The sequence below is a fragment of the Larimichthys crocea genome, chromosome XVI (assembly GCF_000972845.2).
Source record: "Larimichthys crocea isolate SSNF chromosome XVI, L_crocea_2.0, whole genome shotgun sequence".
Classification (NCBI taxonomy): Eukaryota; Metazoa; Chordata; class Actinopteri; family Sciaenidae; genus Larimichthys; species Larimichthys crocea.
In genome coordinates this window covers 15,204,796-15,223,135 of record NC_040026.1, presented here as the reverse complement: position 1 = coordinate 15,223,135, position 18,340 = coordinate 15,204,796, and the positions used below count along the sequence as shown (strand labels likewise).

The following is an 18,340-nucleotide window of genomic DNA, read 5'->3' as shown; positions in this document are numbered from 1 at the left end:
GTGTGTGTGTGTGTGTGTGTGTGTGTGTGTGTGTGCTCAGCTGGACGAACTATGGAAGGTTTTGTGCCCTTTGATCAGGACGGCATTAACCAACATCACAGTGGAAACCTACACAGACTGGGGCACCTGTATCGCCACTGCCTGCGTGAGTTGCTCACATGCATGCAAATATGCTACATGCAACATAGCATAAAGGGTTTATTTAAAAAAAAAAAAAGAGAGAGAGAATCTGTCTGTATGTTTTCCACATAAAAAATGTTTCAGATCAGATTTTGTTTTTTTTGAAAAATCAATAAAACAAACATTCAGGTGAAGATTGGATTTTGAAAACACAATTTGCAGCAATCTTTGCCTTAAGTTTTGTTATTTCTAAGTCGCTACCATCGCCATATGTCTGTCTGCCCACCGTGTTGGTTCAGACGATGAATCTTAATGACTTTGGTGATCCTATCCCTTTTTCCTCTAGCGCCATAATCAGGTCAAACTTTGTATTATTCAGCATTTTGGCTACAATTTACAGTCAACTGCAAGGGAATCAGTCACCTTTGTGTAGGAGATCAGTAAAATGTACACAAAGTTATGATCATATAACATAAAAACACCTTTAGTTTAGAACCAGGGACTACTTTCTGTCTTTCTACTGGAAAGCATGAAAATATGTGCACCTCAGCACCTCGTATACGATGACCACCTGAAATAAAAGCTCCAAAAATACACTTTTTTTGTCCTGGCTGCTGCCCAACAGGAGGGCCGGGACCCGAGGAAACTCCACTGGCTGTTTGAGCTGCTGATGGAGAGCCCGCTGAGCGGAGAGGGTGGCTCGTTCAGGGACGCTAGGTATGTGCATGGTCATGTGCATGAATAACCGTATGCCCAGAATATGTGTCTATGTCATCAACAGTGTTTCCGAGTGTTTCAGATTTCAGGCTGCAGTAGTAACCCGAGCTGACCTGTGCCGTGCTGAACGTGCCGCAATAACACAACGACCCCTATCCCTCAATCCCCCTCTCTCTTTGTCTCTGTCAGTTTGCTGTATGTGCTTCAGGGAGGGCTGGCCCAGCAGCAGTGGAGAGTGTCTGAACTGCTGCACAGGCTGCTGGCTTACCTGGAGCCCAAACTCACCCAGGTGTATAAGAATGTCAGGGAGCGCATTGGAAGGTACCGAATTAACTTATATAATCACGGTTAAATAGGTTAATCTAATTAGTCTGTGTGCACTGTTCAAATCTAAGCCGTCTTATCTCCACGTCTGTCTCAACTGCTCCTGTTCTCCTATTTGTGACTCTTTCTGTTTCCCCTCCACTTTCCTCCCTCTGCCCCCCCATCTCTCTCTCCAGTGTCCTGACCTATATCTTCATGATAGACGTGGCCCTGCCCAACACCCATCCCACTTCCTCCCCTCACGTGGCAGAGTTCGTCACCCGGGTCCTAGAGAGGCTCAAACCCCTCACGTCGGAGCCAGAGATCCACAACCACGTCCACGAGGAGAACACCCAGGAGACGGACGAGCGCACTCAGGCTGTCAAACTGCTCAAGACGGGTCAGAATGTGGATGCAAGCATGTAAACTGTGTGGTGGATGGCAAATGTATATACATATACGCCAGGACAGCTTGTTCTCTTGACAGACACACTGAAGCCAGATAAAACAAGCTAGGAGCTGTGATCCCTTATTGATTTCACCTTTTAAATCCACTTTAAAAGGTAGCGAAGTGGAGATGAAGGGGAATTTCGAGGGTGTGTGTTCAAGACTTTCAAAATAAAAAGTTAACGAAAGGACTCGATATTAGGGAGGGTTGCTCTGCAGGCCACATAGTGCAGTAATTTGTGCCAGATTTTATTATTGATTTTTTTTTTTTTCGTCTCAGTTACAAGCTCGTCTCAAACAGTTAAAAAAAAAACAAAGTTTACTGTTGTTTTCTTACTTTTTATTATACTCAATTAAATGGTCAGTCCCCCCAAATTACAAAAAAAAAACACTTGTGGTATTTAGCCAAGCAGGTAGTTTTGGTTTCACTGATCAGGTTTCTGCCTCCACCCAAATACAGACTGAGGCCAAAGTTACATTTCCAGTAAGATGTATTGCAGCAGAAATCCCACACACGGATATTTTAAAACCTGTGCGCATGAAAAACATCTGCATGGCTGAGGTACTGTAAGCAAGGCTGCGGCTCCCATCGAGAACACAATTTGGTGGTTTTTTAGTAACCTGCTAAAAAGAAAAAACGTTGTATTAAATATTTTAGCACGAGATTTGTATTCCTGGCGGTGGGGAGAAGGTGCTGAAACAGTGTTTACACCATCATGAAGGGAAATAAAAAGTAGTTTTATTTTGCTACTGGAGGTGAAGCAGTAGGTGTTTTTCCAAAGGACAGAGAATTATTTGACTTTGACTTTCCTTTACTAAACTTTATCATTTTCAATATTGCATTCTAGATAAATATTTTCTTATTTTGGATTTATAAGCACCTGGTTCAGTTTTTCGTGGCGGCCTATCTGTTTACCGTACACCCTTTAAGTTAGAACCTGAAGTGGTTCTTCATAATGATGCCATAGAGAAACCTTGTCAGTTCTGCAAGGAACTTTTTCATATTGGTTCTTCGCAGATTATTATCAAGTTCTTTACAGAATTTGGTGTAATTAGTATTTTAGTTTATTTAGCTTGCAATGTATAATCATCCATCCATCCATCATCTGTAACATTTGCATGTTCTCTCCGTGTCTGCGTGGGTTCTCTCCGGGTACTCCGGCTTCCTCCCACAGTGCAAAGACATGCAGGTTAATTAGTGACTCTAAATTGCCCATAGGTGTGAATGTTTGTCTCTATGTGCCCTGTGATGAACTGGCAACTTGTCCACTGAGTACCTCGTCTACCCTAAGTAAGCTGGGATAGGCTCCAGCCACCATGACACTGATGAGGATAAGCGGTTACAGAAATTGGATGGAGTTATTTATTATTTTATATAAATTATTATCACATTGCTGATTGCTCTCTATGAAAAGTAGTGCATATAGAGCAGAATATTACCCTTTTGTTACCTTGAATGAAAAAAAATAAAATAAATAAACCCTATATCCTCGTGTACTCTTCTACAGAGTCTGCCATGTTGACCCGCCATGTTTCTACAGTAGCCCAGAACAGACAAATTAAACACTGGCTTGAAATTAGGCCTCAAATTGTTTTTGCTTCACAACCCCCGTAGTTTCTTTGTCACCTAAGTCCTACAGACTGCTCCTTTAAACAGCAAAGAAATGGTTCCCAAGGACAAAAATGTTCTCTTGAACACTCGTCTTTTTCTTTTTGCGCATTGTTGCTCTTTCAGTTTCTGTTACCACTCTGATCTCTATTATTCAGATAAATATCGGGTTATGAAATTATCCAAATCATTAGATAGTAAATCATGATAGAGTGTGTTTTATTAGCCGAGCAGCGCAGTAAGGTCACAGCAGCAAGTCTGTTGTTTTTATTATTTGGCAGCAAGCCCAAAATCTCCTCTCACTTAGTGTGTATGTGGGTGTGTGTTTTTGTGCCATTTGCAGTGTTGAAATGGTTGATGGCGAGCGCTGGGCGAACTTTTACCACTCCTGTTCAGCAGCAACTACAGCTCCTGCCTTTACTCTTCAAGGTAACACCACACACACATATCCACACGTACACACACAGGTCCCAGCGCAGCATTATTACCCACTCAATCTTACTTGCCCATTAAACTCAATTTCTCTCTTCATTTACTCAAAATGGTGCGTAGCCCTGTGTCTTCCTACCTCTCTCCATCTCTCTCTCTGTTTCTCTCTCCCTGCAGATTGCCCCGGTGGAGATTGATGAGAGCTATGATGAGATGAAGCAGGATGCGCGCACGTGTCTCTCTCTCATGTCCCAGGGCCTGCTGTATCCTGAACACATCCCTCTGGTTCTGGCAGCGCTGGAAGAGGTAATATGCACACACAAACATACGCACACACTGCCCCACCTGCCTGCTGTCAGTGTACCGAAGCTAATGCTGCCCAAGGTGTTGTTGGACTAAAAACAACCTGTGCTATTTTAATTTGCTTACTTTGTGATGCTTACAGTATTTCTGCTGTGGGTTGTGTATGTGAGTGGCACCCCTGTTGAGAACTGTCTGCAATGCTCTCAGAATATCTAACTACCGTGTTTAGTTTCATATTTAATGATATATGAGTTGAGAAAGCGTTGCAACAACATTTTTTTGGTTGCACCTTGACACCCGAGCCTAAATTTTTTATCTTGTGGGAAGATTTCATGTTGTGTGCAAAAGTTGTTTAAAGTAAAAAGGCTGACATTTTGGGAAATACTCACTTTCTCACAGAGTTAGATGAGAGAATCGATACCACTCTCATACTGTAGCTGTGTTTTTTTAGAGCCGGGGCATGCCAGCGGGCACCACAGAGGCCTTAGGAAAATGGATGTAAGATAAGGGGATAGAGTTAGTGGTTAGGAAACGGATTATTATGATTATGTGTATTATTCTAAAATATAATTTAGAATGAAAACACATCAAAATCTTATTTCTGGCTCATTCCCGTCAGCCACAATTCTGCAAATCAAACAGTGAAAATAAATATCTGATATACAAATCATAGCATTAATGAAAGTAAGGAAATCTATTCAGAAGCTGCCGTGCTGTTCAGTTAGTTTGGTTTTAAAGACGCTATTTTGGGGTGCAGAACACCTGTGCTAAATATTGAGCAAGAAACAGCAGATAAATACAATAAAATTGCAGTTCCGAGGGTGAAAAAATAAATATGAATTTTGTTTTATTTGTCCAAAATGTTGCTTTAAATAACCAAATACCTTCATAAATGAATGCCTTTCACATCAGACTCAGAGTTTGTGTGCACATGTTTGGGACAGCTGCCTACAGTAGCACTTCTAATGCTTCTTTAGTCCCAAGTAACTTTCTGGTGACTGTTTGTTTGGTAGGCCAATGATAGAGAGAAGCCTTCAACATGCTGATTAATACACACATGGAGATTAATTTGGTGCTGTTGAGAAATCCTGTCTCCTGTGAAGGCATTACCATCTGTGTGCTGGAACACTTGGGATCCCATACAGCTCTTTTTTTCTTCTGAGGCCATTTTCTTGGAGCATGTACTGTAACTGATCATGGATGTATTCAGTAATGGGGTCTAAATCCATGTAGTGCTTTGATTGCTCAACTCTGCTGCCCATTAAAATATGCTGCAAAAGATTCCTGTTGTGGACTGTCCAATGTTTTAAGCCCTTTAGCTAAAATATAGAGATGCCAATGTCGGTCAGTCTGTCCCAAGCGGTTCCTCAAATGCCACTTGAGGCTGACTACAGAACGAGTCAATCTCCATAAGTCCCCATGTTAAAATGTCCAACATCACAGCAGAAATAAACATGTTTACAGCCTGGTACAAAAACAGTTTTGGTCTCTAGAGCTTATTTCCGCGTTCAGAGAACAGTACTGAAGGTGAATTTTTATATAACTCATCCATTCAAAGTTCCTCAGGTTTGTCTTTGGAGAATTTCAGACTAGCTGGGAGAAACCTCCAGAAACCTATGTGTGACGTCACACATACGCCATCCATTCTTTTTACTGTCAGTGATCCGTCCAGTTCGGTCCAGACTGAAATATCTCAACCACTATTTAATGGTTGACTGTAAAATTTTGGGAAGACATTCATGGTTCATTTCATTTAGTGAAATGTCTCAGGCAATTATTGGGTGGATTGCCATAAAACTTGATAGGAACATTCATAATCCCCTCAGGATGAATTATAAGATTTTTGGGGGACGCAGCATCTTCAGGTCAAAGTTTCAGTTTGTCCTATACTTTGTAGTTGAAAAGAAACGACTTTCCCATCAGCCTCAGCTCTTCTTTAGTGTACTGTTTAGTGCTAATTAGGAAGCGCCAGCATTCTAACACACTAAACTAAGATTGTGAACACGGCACTTAAACATCAGCGTCTGAGTAGGGTCACTGTGAGCATGTTCATAGCTCAAAGCACTGCTGCTGCCTCACAGAGCATCCAGCGTGGCTGATTTTCATTACATGACAGGGGGAAATAAAACTTGATAAACATGTAGAGAAGCATGTTCTCACAAGATAATAACCTGAGCACACAAACATATGAATCCTGTGCACACAACATATTAACTTGTGCACGCACGAACGCATGAATGGACTCGAGCACGAACCCCAGCCCACCTCTTGTCTCTCCCTCACTCTGTCCCACCTCCCTCTAGATGGCAAGCAGCAGGTCTTGGCATGCACGCTTCTCAGTACTGACCTACCTCCAGATCATGGTTTTCTACAACTTGTTTACCCTGCTCAGTGTGCCTGCCGAGGTGTTCCGCATTCGAAAACTGGTGATGCAGCTGCTGCTTGATGAACAGCTCGAGGTAATGTATGCACAAAAAAGCAGCAAACACTGGTTTAATACAGCCATTGCCCCTCTGTAAGGTATAATTGTCACAGGATTATAAATGGGCACTTATTGTCTCCAAGTCTCTCCTTACTAAATCTTAATCCCTCTTTTTTTATTCACAGTTATTACTTAAAATAACCCTCTACCTCAATGCTAGGCTCTGAATTTATTTACCTATTCTGGTGCCTTTGTCTTACTGTGATTACAGGGATGTTAACAGAGTACTTCTTTTCTAGTCATCTAAACATAGTCCATCCCGATTCCCGAAACAAAATCTGGCAAAGTACGTTAACTGCTGTTATGTTAATTAATTATTCATCAATATCAATTTATTGAATGCAATAAAATCACTTTTATGACTGGAGCACAGTCTCTGCTAATATTGAATTACGCCCAAGCTGGCAACCTCTGTGGCTGTGAAGTGAAGCCAAAAACTGCAGTTCCTCAAACGTCCACTTGAGGCTGGCTACAGAACGAGTCAATCTCCATAAGCCCCCATGTTAAAATGTCCAACTTCAATGTGGGTGGCATCACATGTACACCATCCATTCTATATACCATCTGTGGTTACACCTAATTTGTACACTCCATGTCTCACTCGTCTCTGTGCTTTTAAAACCTTCTTTAGCTCGTCTGTTTCCATTGATCTGGATCTGATCGATAAGCACAGGGCTTCACCCGGATTATCTAACTCTTGCGCCGCTTAATATTTTGTCTGTAAAGCGTGTAAGTGTACAGCTGGTGAATGCGTTCTCCTTGTATCGTTGTCTATTTGAATGAATCAGCCGTCACTCACTGCTTATTCATAATTTATGCAAAGTGATGCAGTGATGTTCTGCAAGTGAATTTTTACCTCAGCTCAACTCAGCATCTACCCCTCCTCCTCCACCTACTCCTCCTCCTCATCCTTCTTCTTCTTCTTCGCGTCCTCCTCCTCTGCTCATCTCTGTCCTGTGTGCCTCGCTTTTCCCCGATCTCCTTGCACTCGCCTCTTTTAATAAATTGTGTATGCGTTTCTCGCCCTAAAACTGCCTCGTGCTGTCCGCCGCATCCTTTATTTGTCAGTTCTGATTTTCACAGGTTTCTTTTTTTTCTCCCCTCCTCTCTCTTGCCTTGCTGTCCCTCCCCCCTTCCTTCCTTTCATCCCTCCCCCCTTCCTCCTTTTCCTTGTAGGTGAGGGACATGGCAGGCACCACCCTCAGTGGTTTACTGCAGTGCCAGTTCTTCCCTCTGGACTCCAGTCTGCAGACACAGCTCCAGACGCTGAGTCAGACTCGCCTCCCCAAGGCCAGAGGAGAGCTGGCCTCCACAGGTGCACACAGACACACACACACATACACATTTACGTGCACGTCACAATCACACAGTGAAGCAATCACAGTAAAACTTGCCCTATTACCCTTTCTTATCCCAGGGGAATTGTGAACCTTGAAATTCTTCAGCCTATTTTAACTCTCTCTTTGTGTCTGTGTGTGTGTGTGTGTGTGTGTGTTCATGTGTGTGTCCAGACTTAGTGCGGCGCCATGCCGGAGTGCTCGGCCTCAGTGCGTGCATCCTGTCGAGCCCCTACGATGTCCCAGACTGGATGCCTCAGATACTGATGGACCTGAGTGACCATCTCAACGACCCACAGCCTATAGAGGTACACACACACACTCACACTAGTACACGCATATATGCAAACATCTAGCACGACACATTGTGAGCTGGAAGAATATAATTTCATTGTCCAATTGAGGAGAAAATTGTGTCTTTGGCCTTACTTCAGGCATGAAGAAGACATACAATGTAATCCGTAGTGCAGAGTTTGAATAATACATCACAGCGGTGGGGAGTCAATGATGACGATAATTTAGTGCTTCTCCTGTTGCAAAGTGAAAGAGAGGAGAAAGAATACAGTTAAAATATATATTTGCGAGCAAATGAATTATCCAGTCTGTCACAGAAGCTACTGAAAAGAATAGTTGTACGAGTTTTGTGATGAATAATAAAGGCTACAATATCTCACTAATCTGTGGTGAGAATCAGTTGTGGACGTCAGGGCAGAGGCACCTTTTTCCTTCCTTAAAATCTGATCTAATCACTTTGTTCGAAGGCCATTATGTAAAATGAATGTGCTCCATGTTTAAGTCATGAATACATCGTTTGGTTAAAGTGATCATTGTTTTTTTATTCCCTGTTTTTGTGTCCTTGTTGAACCACGCCAACTCTTCACTCCAGACTTGTTTCACTTTGAATAATTCCTACACCACGTATTTAAATTGTTATATGTGGCATTTTAACATCAATAAATTACTTTTTTTCCCCCTCATTTGTTTTTAACGCATGTAAAACTAATGAGATCACTGGTTGGAAGATTGTCATCTGCTGCTGGATTCAGATCAGCAAGTGTCAGAGGCTTTGTTTTACTATTTACTTCAGCCAGCCTCGTTCCAGTCCCACTGTTAAAAGCTCTCAGTGTAGGAATAGATGGCCGTTATCAGAAAAGGCTGTTATCAGCTCTTTCTTTGCTCCTTAAAACAAATTAGGCAACAGAAAGAACTATCAACACCCTCTTTATTGCAAGAGTTTACTGCAGAGTTTAATGGAAATGTCCTAATTTTAAGACACAAACACTTTAAAGGTACATGTCTCACTGCAATGATGGAACATTATAGTTCTCCGTGAGCAAAAGAGCTCTACTTAGCCTGTGAGGAGGCTGGTAGGGGCTGGAGGTAAATGTCCAAGTAGTTTTTAATAAAATGAATTGGAATTATCTTCTAAAAACAAAATTAAACTTGTACATCAACTAATGAATGAACAAACTTGTGTTTTTCCTTGTCTAACGTTAATGTTACTCCAACCTTCAACACACCACCAATCCCTGGTTATTTGTGTAAACTATGTTATCACTATGCAATACACATCATTACACTAACTTTTGCCTGCTCCAAAATTCATTTTAACAACCATGGCAATTTAAACTTCCCCTTTTCAGTGAACGTGCTTCTTTCTTCTCTTCAACTGGTTGCAATCTGCAACATCACCAGTAAATGCCACGAAAACCTACACACTGGACCTTTGATTAATAATACTGTTTTATTATTATTATATTGGATCATTATTACTGATGCCTTAACATGTAAATAGCATTTTACTGACATAGTTGGTCGAGGTGGAGCTGATTTTAACTACTGTAGTGAAGTACATGTATCTAGATTATACAGTACTTAAGTAAATGTTGCATTCTACCACCTTATGTTTGTAATAATATGTGTGTTTGTCATTCACTCACAATAGTTTGTGTCAGTAATGATTGTCATGTTTTTTTGTCCTTAGATGACGGTGAAGAAGACGCTGTCGGAGTTCAGGCGCACTCACCACGATAACTGGCAGGAGCATCGTCAGTCCTTCACTGATGACCAGCTGCTCGTGCTCACAGACCTGCTGGTGTCGCCCTGTTACTACGCCTAAAGGACGGCCAGCTGCCTTGCCAGGTCCCCTACAGACTGACTGATCAGTACCATAGAAAACAATTAGACTTTTTTTAAAACTGTTCTGGTCCTCTGTGCAGCCTGTTAAAATAATTATCTGACGTTCCTGCAGTGGCTGAGAGCCCTGCCTCTAGAACCTCACATGCCAATGTTGGCCTTCGGCAGCAGGAAAGTAGTCCTGGGCTAAACGGTTTCAAATATTTAACTCACTTGGTGTATTTAGTTTCGCCAAGCAGCTTAACAGCCCCAAAGGTGGCCACTTAACTTTAGAGACAACAACCCTCCAGGTGTATTCTTTTGTTGCTCTTGTAGTATATATATTCACATCAACTTCACGATTTTATAACATCTGCAAGAAACCTCTGTATCTTTTCAGATCAGTTTCTTGTTACATATTTTAAATCTACCTACTTTCAAAGATTTTTAAATAATACATAAAACATATTTATTTATTTATTTACTCATTAAAGAAAGCATATATGATGATATAAATACGTAGAATTAGTATAAAAAAATGACATTAATAGTACAAAATGCTACAAATTAATGGAGTGCTATTATGTAATACAACACGTGATGTGATAATGGTGCTATTACTATAAAATATATAATATATAATATCAATATCAATGTTTATAACACTATATACACGTATAATATGTGATTAAATGTTTAACATACTGTGTTAATGTTTCTTCATATTTCTGTACAACCCACTGTTGTATCATACAATAGCTCAACACTGAGAATTTACTGTTGTTTCCTGTTAAATAAACTACTGCACCATTTGTAAAGAGAGATGTATTTTATTTTCAGGGAGGAAGACAGCGAGGCTCGCTGTGTGTTTGCCAGAGTTGACTGATCACGTAAAAATACCTGCAGTTTATCTGTCCGTATCACATACTGTAGCTGTCCACGGCAGATTATGTTCTGCACCAAGATAGAGCTCAAATATACTCCATCAGATGTTTCTTTCTGCGCGGATAGTTTTCGCTTTTCGTGCCTGTTATGGGAATTTTAAAGAAAAACCCTTAAATAAGGAGGATCGGATTCAGAGCATCAAAGTTTAAGTTGAGTTTATTGTTCTTGTACAAGAGGAGCGTTTCACAGTGCAACACACTAAAGGGGTTACAGAGAAAAAGACTCCCTGAGGAGCTCTGACAGTTGGTTCTTATACATTTTCCTAAAGATGGGCTGTCTCAACAGTTTTCTTCAACATATCCCCTAATGAGTAGCCAGTATGTCCCCAATCTAGATATCACCTCTCTGGCCTGTCCCTGTCCCTCATTCTGTTCTGAAATCTCTCTATTTATACATTAACCTGAACTTTACCTTATCCTGACAGTTTCAGTATAACAGCAATAAAGGGAAGTGCCTTCAAGACATGTAATAAATAGGAACAAACATTGTATGAGTTAAAACATCTAAAAAGCTGCGTAACCCTGATTTTTATGACAGCGCTGAACATGTTATGTTGTGCAGATGTTGCTACGGACGGCAGCCAATAAACACAACTGGATGTAATTGTGTACACATGTGTAGATGCTTAAGAGAGACAGCGTCACAGATAGAGCTGTCACTGTTCTTATTCTGTGTTATGTTTTCTCATGCAGCGCCGACTTTGATATGTTCTTCATGCTGAGACGTTTGCTGGCAGAATGAGTGCAGTCTAATAAATAAAGTGTACTTGTGTGCCTGTACACAACAACTACCATAAATCCTCTGGCAAACCTCGTTCTCCTTATTAAATTTTGAATCATCTAAACCAGACCAATAAAATCAAGAAGCTGGGATATGGAGACAATTATTTTAATCAAATTGTGATCTTATAATTAAATACTGCTCTACTGCAGTACATGGAAAGATAGGACTTACCATTGTGAGGCAGGAACTAGACTAAGCCATGCTAGCAGCTCTGATCCATCTAGACTAAGAAGCTAACAAGCTCAGATTTGTTTTTCTGGTGTTTGAGATTAAATTCAAATTTTAATAACATTTTGGCACTTTGAAGAAAAGTTAAGGGATCACCAAAGTGATTGCAGTTCATCCATGTCTGTACCTAAGTTTATGCCAAGATGTGTAGTGGTCATATTTCACTGGATACGTGGTGGCGCTAGAGACAACGTCAGAAGGGATCATTAAAGTCAGTCTGGTTTATCCTCTGGGGAACATGAATATCTGCACCAGATTTCATGGCGATCCATCCAAAAGTTGTTAAGATATCTTTAATTAAAACCAAAAGACTGAATGCTAGCTAAAGAAACGTGCGAAAGGTGAATCCGTATCATCCAAATAAAATATTTTTATGTTTGTGAGCCAAAGTGAAACATCGTGTTGTGTTCATCATTAAAGCCACGATGAGTTTGAGGCTTTAAGGCCCTGAACATCAATTTTTAACTGCGTCTCACTTGTTTAAACATGTAGCAAGAAGCCATGTCACATACTTCCATGCACTAATGATTTAGAAACATTCAAATCAAATATTTCATATTGTGAATCATGTCTGAATACACCCACTCAGCCCTGAAGCAGAACACCAACTCTTTTTTTTTTACTTTAGCTGTTGCTTATTTAGTCATGAATATTTAATGTTGTATAGAAATAATCAATATTTTAAATCAAGTTTCAGGACTTTAAGGGTGCCAAGATTACTCCGGGTCCCAACCTTTTAACAAAATTATCCGAATGGAAATTTTCAGCGTGGGCTCCATATTTCACTTAAGGTATAAAGTGAGCAGTGCACTCTTACTTTAAAATGTGTTTTAAAAACAGACCACATGTATCCGTGAATGCAGATATATCCACCCAGAATATGAAGCATTTATTCTTTTTTTTGCTTTGTGTAATTCAACGTTGTACAAGGAGTAAATCTACAAGTTTATCCACAGCTGTGTAGTTTGAATGTTACTGCACCTTTACGTCATTTTCATTTTTCCTAATTTGAAGCAGCTTTATCATGATTTGTTCTAGATTACTTTTCAGTGAGGCACTAACAGAGAAAACAGACAAATATCCTGACTGGCCCACATGAGTACCTTTTTAAGCACTGGCGGTTGTCGTTGTAGACTAGCGAGTCTTGGATTTGACCTGACAATCGTTTAACATTTTCATATTCTTGTTAAAAAAAGATGAGGGCTACATGGTGTAATAACATTGCCATATGGTCACATTTATTTAGAAGAATGTAATCACAGTATTTTTTTTCCACTAGTCAGTTGGGAACAAACTGTTAAAACACAAAAACAAAAAAGGGCACTTTACAACAACAGCTTGACTTTCTGCACCTGCAAGAAGCCTCCAGCCCCCCTTTAAAGGAAGGTAGCTATGAGTAACCCGAGCCTGAATATAAATATAGTATATAGAGACTATATAGTTCTTTCTCCTGGTAGCACAGTCACAGAAAAGTGCATGCTATAAGGGGTACTTAAGTTACCTTAGTCATATATAATGTGGTGAAATAAGTGCTTCCTCGCTGTCACAGAAAAGAAATATTAAGTCTGTGTCCGTGCAGCGTTACTGTGGCGTCATCCTGCATTCTTTATAGCAAAAAAAAGAAGCTTTTTAGCAGCGGAAACACTGAACTGTGGTGACGGTGGACGGTTAGTCATCGCAATACACCTCCGACTCAGGCAGTGGGCATGGTGTCGAGTTGAAAAGTGCAGCTGCGGGCTACCTGTAAGCTACGCTGTGTTGTCTTTTAAGTGTTTGAAGCGTCCCACATACTGGGAGGATGTGTGATCAGTTTTTGATTTATAATTGAAATCATGACACCCCCTGCTAGTTATCTAATTACAATCAACCTGTTTGAGTGTGCGAGTGTTTCTGCCCACTGCGTAGTCGTTCCCTCACTAAAGTTTCTAGAGAAAACAGGTGCGTGTCCGAGTCCTCGGGCAGAATTGTCCTCACGGCATCGGCCAGCTGAAACAGGTACTCTGTGTTTTGCCCACTCGGGCCGGTAGAGCTGACGATCTGGTTGGCTATCTCCTCCAGAGGGGCGGGGCCGAGGTAGTCCGGGTTGTCCTGAGAGCCGATGTAGAGCAGCGTCTGGTTGGGTGAGGGACTGAGGGGTGGACGGGGGTGAAAGGTCACCGTGATGACCTGATAACCGCCTTTTTCTCGGTAGTCGAGGTAGCTCTTCACTTCCTGCTCCCGGCCCGTCGGCAGTTTGTAGGCGACGCCCCAAACGCACCCCTGAAGAGAAAGAGTGCGTGATGGAAAACAGGAAGCTACACAGAAAGGTTTATAGACAAAATGAATAATAAAAAAACCCATTTAGTTTCAGCCCTATCACTCTTTATATCTCTGTGATCATATCCTGTGACGGTTTATTTTAACCTTATCTGTAACATTTTGAAGATACTCATCAGTCACCTTTAAATGCATGTTTTCTACATGCTTACCATGGTCTCACTACATTACAGGACGCACTCTGCATCACTCTATCTCTTCCCATCAACTGCAACAAATTATCTCCCATCCAAGGTCACAACACAATACACTGTCCTTCCTCCCTTCCTTTGTTTCAGCCGCGCAAGATGCCATCTCATTTCCTGAGCAGTACGCGCTCTTGTTCAGCGCGTGTCTTTGTCTCACGTCATGCCAGTAAATTAAGTGTACTGTACATAACCCGATGATAATCCAAATGAGAGTGGATTGCTTCAGCAATGTCTGCGCTTTATTAAAGCATCTCATTGGGTATCTTATTTCCATACAGTTTGTAAAAACAGGACGTAAGCGAATACAACCTGAAACCTCTCTGTGTTTTATTAAGAGGAATCTCATTTTCAAAATCTCCTTGTTCACTTAGCTCCATTGTTATTTAGTTGGCCTCTTTATTACACCTGATAATAAATAAAGGCAGGGTGAATCATGACCTTCAGGTGCTGATAATCTGTTGTTACCGTGTAAATAAATTGAGATTTTGTTTGCTGAACACAACGGGTCTTCTAATAAAGCCACAGCCACTGTGTCACATTTAATTAACATGAGGAAGATTTATATCGTTTAAGAGGACGGCAACTTATTAATAATGACAACTCTTTATGATAAGTTAGGCATTTAACAAAGTCTTGTTAAAGCACCCGATTGTTCTCTTTGCGTATAGGATGTTCACGTATGCGTAAAGGTTAGAGGAGAAATTTAGGTATGTTATTTAATAAATAGACAGACACAAGGTTCGTTAAAGTCTTTTTTAAATTGAAAAAATGCTTAAATAATAAGTTTATGTATTAATTAGCTTTTATAACTTATCTTTCAGGTCAAACTTTTTCTGGTACCTGCACTTACAACACCGTAAACGGACTAAACTGGGTTTTTGGTTAGACAAAAGCAAGACGTCAGAGGACATCACCTTGAGCTGTAGGAGAGCAGGACAGACATTTAGGGTCTTTTATAGACTGAACCATTGATCGAGAAAGTAATTGACAAAGTAACGGACGTTGAAATGAATTGTTAGTTGCAGCTGTGTGTTGCAGAGTAACAGGGCTATGTCTCAATGTCTCAGTGTCTCAATGTCTCAATGTCTCACCTCAGGATCCTCCACCAGTGTCACGACCCGGCCAGGCTGTAAAGGACACAAATAAGACAAACTTTTAAGACATCAGCAAAAGCTGTACAAAATGTCAACAAACCAGATTATTAAATCCCTTTATATAAAGCGTATGGAAGCAACACATGCTGCCATACATATATACATGTTTATATGATAATACCTGAGAAATGAGGTCTAAAAGATGGATAACTTGTAGTACATGTGGATGTAAATTTCCCTACAGCAACTAAACTCTATAATGTAGTAGTAGCAGTGTTTGTAACAGTCATAACCTGCTGTATTAATACTTATGACATTAATTTAACGTGAGTCAGAGGAGCTCTTTTGGACAAACAACAGTTTTACCGTTGCGTCAGAAAGCTGATAGCCGTTATCGGGGGTTAGCTTTAGTTAAAACGGGCATGAATCACTCACGTTGCCCGGTACTCCACGGTGGTCGGTGCTGCCTTGCCAGAACCGGCGGCTGAAGCCTTTAATGTAACCTATCCTCTTCTCCTCGTAGGGAAAGTCCACTTTCCATATCAGAGACCCGTAACCGAAAACCCACATGACGTCGAAGACGTTTAAGCTAACCGTTAACGACGGTTGAGGACGGTTAAAGACGCCGGACTAACTGACACTAACTGTCAGTCTAGACAGGCAGATTACAGCGACGTTAAACCGTCATAACGTCATAGTGACTGACGGGCAGCTACACCTGTATTTAAGTGTGGATAACGATTGAACAGGTGCTCATTACAGATTCGCCCCCCAGCACAAGACTGTCAAGTCATCGTGACTATGTTTATACACGACCACTTCCGCTTGATTATTTTCAAAATAAACCCCAACTCTATAAAATACTGCGCTTATTTTGATAACATTAACTATCTAAACTCGCCACCTATACCACACCGTTGCTTTATTGTGGTGGTGTATTTTAGTAGACCGTGTATTACCGCTTTTGACATGCGTTTTGTATGTTTCGGCTTTTATTTTGAAAGCGAGCCACCATTCCGGGTGTCTCAGGCTATTTCAGTCTAATTTGAGGCTAATGGTCCACACGGTGCAAAACCCCTGTCAGACTAACATCTGTTCAACCACAGCTTTCTTTATACTGTCAGTGATCACAGCTCACAAGCCTTTTTTTTCTCTCCATCCACTTTGAAATTAGTTTTTTTATGCCCCATTTTTTGTAGTTAATGGCTCTGACATCCTGATAACTGTAGATGTGTGCTGTTTTGTTGATCTTAGGCCTAAACCTTACTTTATTTTATGTTTATATGAATAAACTAGATTTCCTTGTATAGAAAAAAAAGCCACAAATCTTCTTGCCAGCAACTAAGAGTAGTATTACCTTGCCTTTATTTCTTTACTTGGCATGTAAAAGAATAAAACATTAAATAAATAAAAAATGTGTTGATGTGGCTGCATTAAATCTTTAAAACAATGTTTTATTTTTTATCATCCCAATGACCAAATAATTCATATATACTCCTAGATCTTCTTATAGGCTACTTTAGATATACACAAATCAATTTATTCTCCATCAAATTCAACTTGTGCCTTTGCATTAACTCAAAGACAATAACACAGGGAACATGAGCTTGTATCCTGACACCAGGGGGTGCTAAGTTTCTATTTCCCTCATTGTGTGTTCTCCCAAATAACATACTCTTCATGTGTATGCCGTGTGAGCACTGATTCAGAACCAAATAAAGCGGACAGCCAGCAACAGTCTGGCATGTAATTTTAGCTCCATGAACAGCAGCCATGCTCAATCGTCAGTCAGCAGTCCTTTTAGAGGCAGATCTGTAGTTAAAATCCACAGCTGGGCCTGGAAAATGCGGCTGAGGAAACATCTGCCAAGATACTTGTGTTCAAAACCAATCCTGGTGCAGTGGAGGTAGTCACTGTCTGACAGCAGTAGACTAAAGGTCAGCTCCCAGGTGGAAATGTGTGTAAATGTGTGAAGCATACATGAAAATGAACCTGTGGTTGCCAATTTAAAACATATTCCTCTTGTTTTTTCCCACCTCTTTTATGTGTTGCCTAAATCGCAGTTTTAACACCTGTAATTTAAAGCAGGCTGCTCTGTAAATGCAGCACTTTCAAATAGTTAATGTTCCCTACTGTGAAAATAATGAGCTTTTTATATTAACTATAAACCTCTACAGAAGTGTATTTGTAGGCGAAATCCTGCTCCAAATATCAAACAAAAAGTACACTGAATTGTAATCTCATCTACATGTGAATCAATGCCACAAAAAGCTTCAAATCTGTCCCTTGGGCTCACCTGTTCTACAGGGTTTGTCTTTGACAGGGACACAGTTCTCTGGGAAATATTTTATTTTGTCTTTTTCTGCTGTTTCAGCTGTATGTGTTTTTATTATGATGACAAATAACAAAAATTTAGGGAAATATAGTCCCCTGTACGGCCTGTTTGCCTAAGAAAAGAGGCAGTTTTATGATGAGGAATATGTTTTATTTGCTCTGCAGTATATGTGCCTTCACCAGGCGAATTTGGCATATTTGTTATCTCTTGTTTGGAAAAATGGAAAATAAAAATGTTGCAGTAAATATGAAGATACAGATAAAGATAAGTGGAATGAATGTGAACAGAATCTACTAGGAAAAAGTCTGCTTCTATTAATATGAACATTTTCTTGTAAAGTCTGTAGCCATAAGAAATTACAGAAATGACTTAAAGAAAATTGAATTAACTGTAATCCACTCTTTATGACTGATGTAATCAAAAAGACTCACTGTATCAACATGATAATCAAACAAAATCAAATAAGAAATTATTCCAAAACAATTAATCAGTGCTGGTATTACTGTGTCCAACTCGAGAGTTTCTCAGCCATCTTGTTCGCTACCTGTTCATTCACCGAAGAGGTGACTAAGATAAAGATTTACTCCAC

General features: G+C 40.4%; 2 protein-coding genes across 3 annotated transcripts in view; one reads left to right on the top strand and one right to left on the bottom strand.

The window, feature by feature from the left end:
* Positions 1–10,204, top strand: part of LOC109140633 (proteasome activator complex subunit 4B) — a 36,145-nt gene extending 25,941 nt beyond the window's left edge. Inside the window, exons 38-47 of the mRNA XM_019268010.2 lie at positions 41–145; positions 746–837; positions 1,027–1,158; positions 1,338–1,540; positions 3,540–3,625; positions 3,803–3,931; positions 6,232–6,387; positions 7,587–7,725; positions 7,922–8,055; positions 9,732–10,204. Of these exons, the coding sequence (XP_019123555.2) occupies positions 41–145; positions 746–837; positions 1,027–1,158; positions 1,338–1,540; positions 3,540–3,625; positions 3,803–3,931; positions 6,232–6,387; positions 7,587–7,725; positions 7,922–8,055; positions 9,732–9,866 (1,311 nt within the window). The 3' untranslated portion in view covers positions 9,867–10,204. The remainder of the gene's footprint in view (positions 1–40; positions 146–745; positions 838–1,026; positions 1,159–1,337; positions 1,541–3,539; positions 3,626–3,802; positions 3,932–6,231; positions 6,388–7,586; positions 7,726–7,921; positions 8,056–9,731) is intronic.
* Positions 10,205–12,694: 2,490 nt separating this feature from the next.
* chac2 (ChaC, cation transport regulator homolog 2 (E. coli)) lies at positions 12,695–16,231 on the bottom strand. 2 transcript variants are annotated; one of them, XM_019278750.2, is made up of 3 exons: positions 15,852–16,231; positions 15,414–15,449; positions 12,695–14,077 (listed from the first exon to the last, which is right to left on the bottom strand). In XM_019278750.2, exons 1-3 carry the CDS (start codon positions 15,984–15,986, stop codon positions 13,682–13,684), a joined length of 567 nt encoding a protein of 188 aa, XP_019134295.1. In that variant the 5' UTR covers positions 15,987–16,231; the 3' UTR covers positions 12,695–13,681. The 2 variants fall into 2 exon arrangements, with proteins under 2 accessions (XP_019134295.1, XP_027145558.1); XM_027289757.1 differs by lacking the exons at positions 15,414–15,449; positions 15,852–16,231 and adding an exon at positions 14,155–14,937 and having other exon boundaries at positions 12,695–14,124.
* Between the last annotated feature and the right edge of the window lie 2,109 nt (positions 16,232–18,340).

Bases quoted from the DNA above. Each gene is read 5' to 3' on its own strand.
- chac2 (XM_019278750.2), bottom strand. From the start codon at position 15,986: ATGTGGGTTTTCGGTTACGGGTCTCTGATATGGAAAGTGGACTTTCCC. The intron at 15,450-15,851 runs GTGAGTGATTCA...TGTCCTTTACAG, and splicing joins ACCGTGGAGTACCGGGCAAC to CCTGGCCGGGTCGTGACACT. The intron at 14,078-15,413 runs GTGAGACATTGA...CTTTCTCTTCAG, and splicing joins CACTGGTGGAGGATCCTGAG to GGGTGCGTTTGGGGCGTCGC.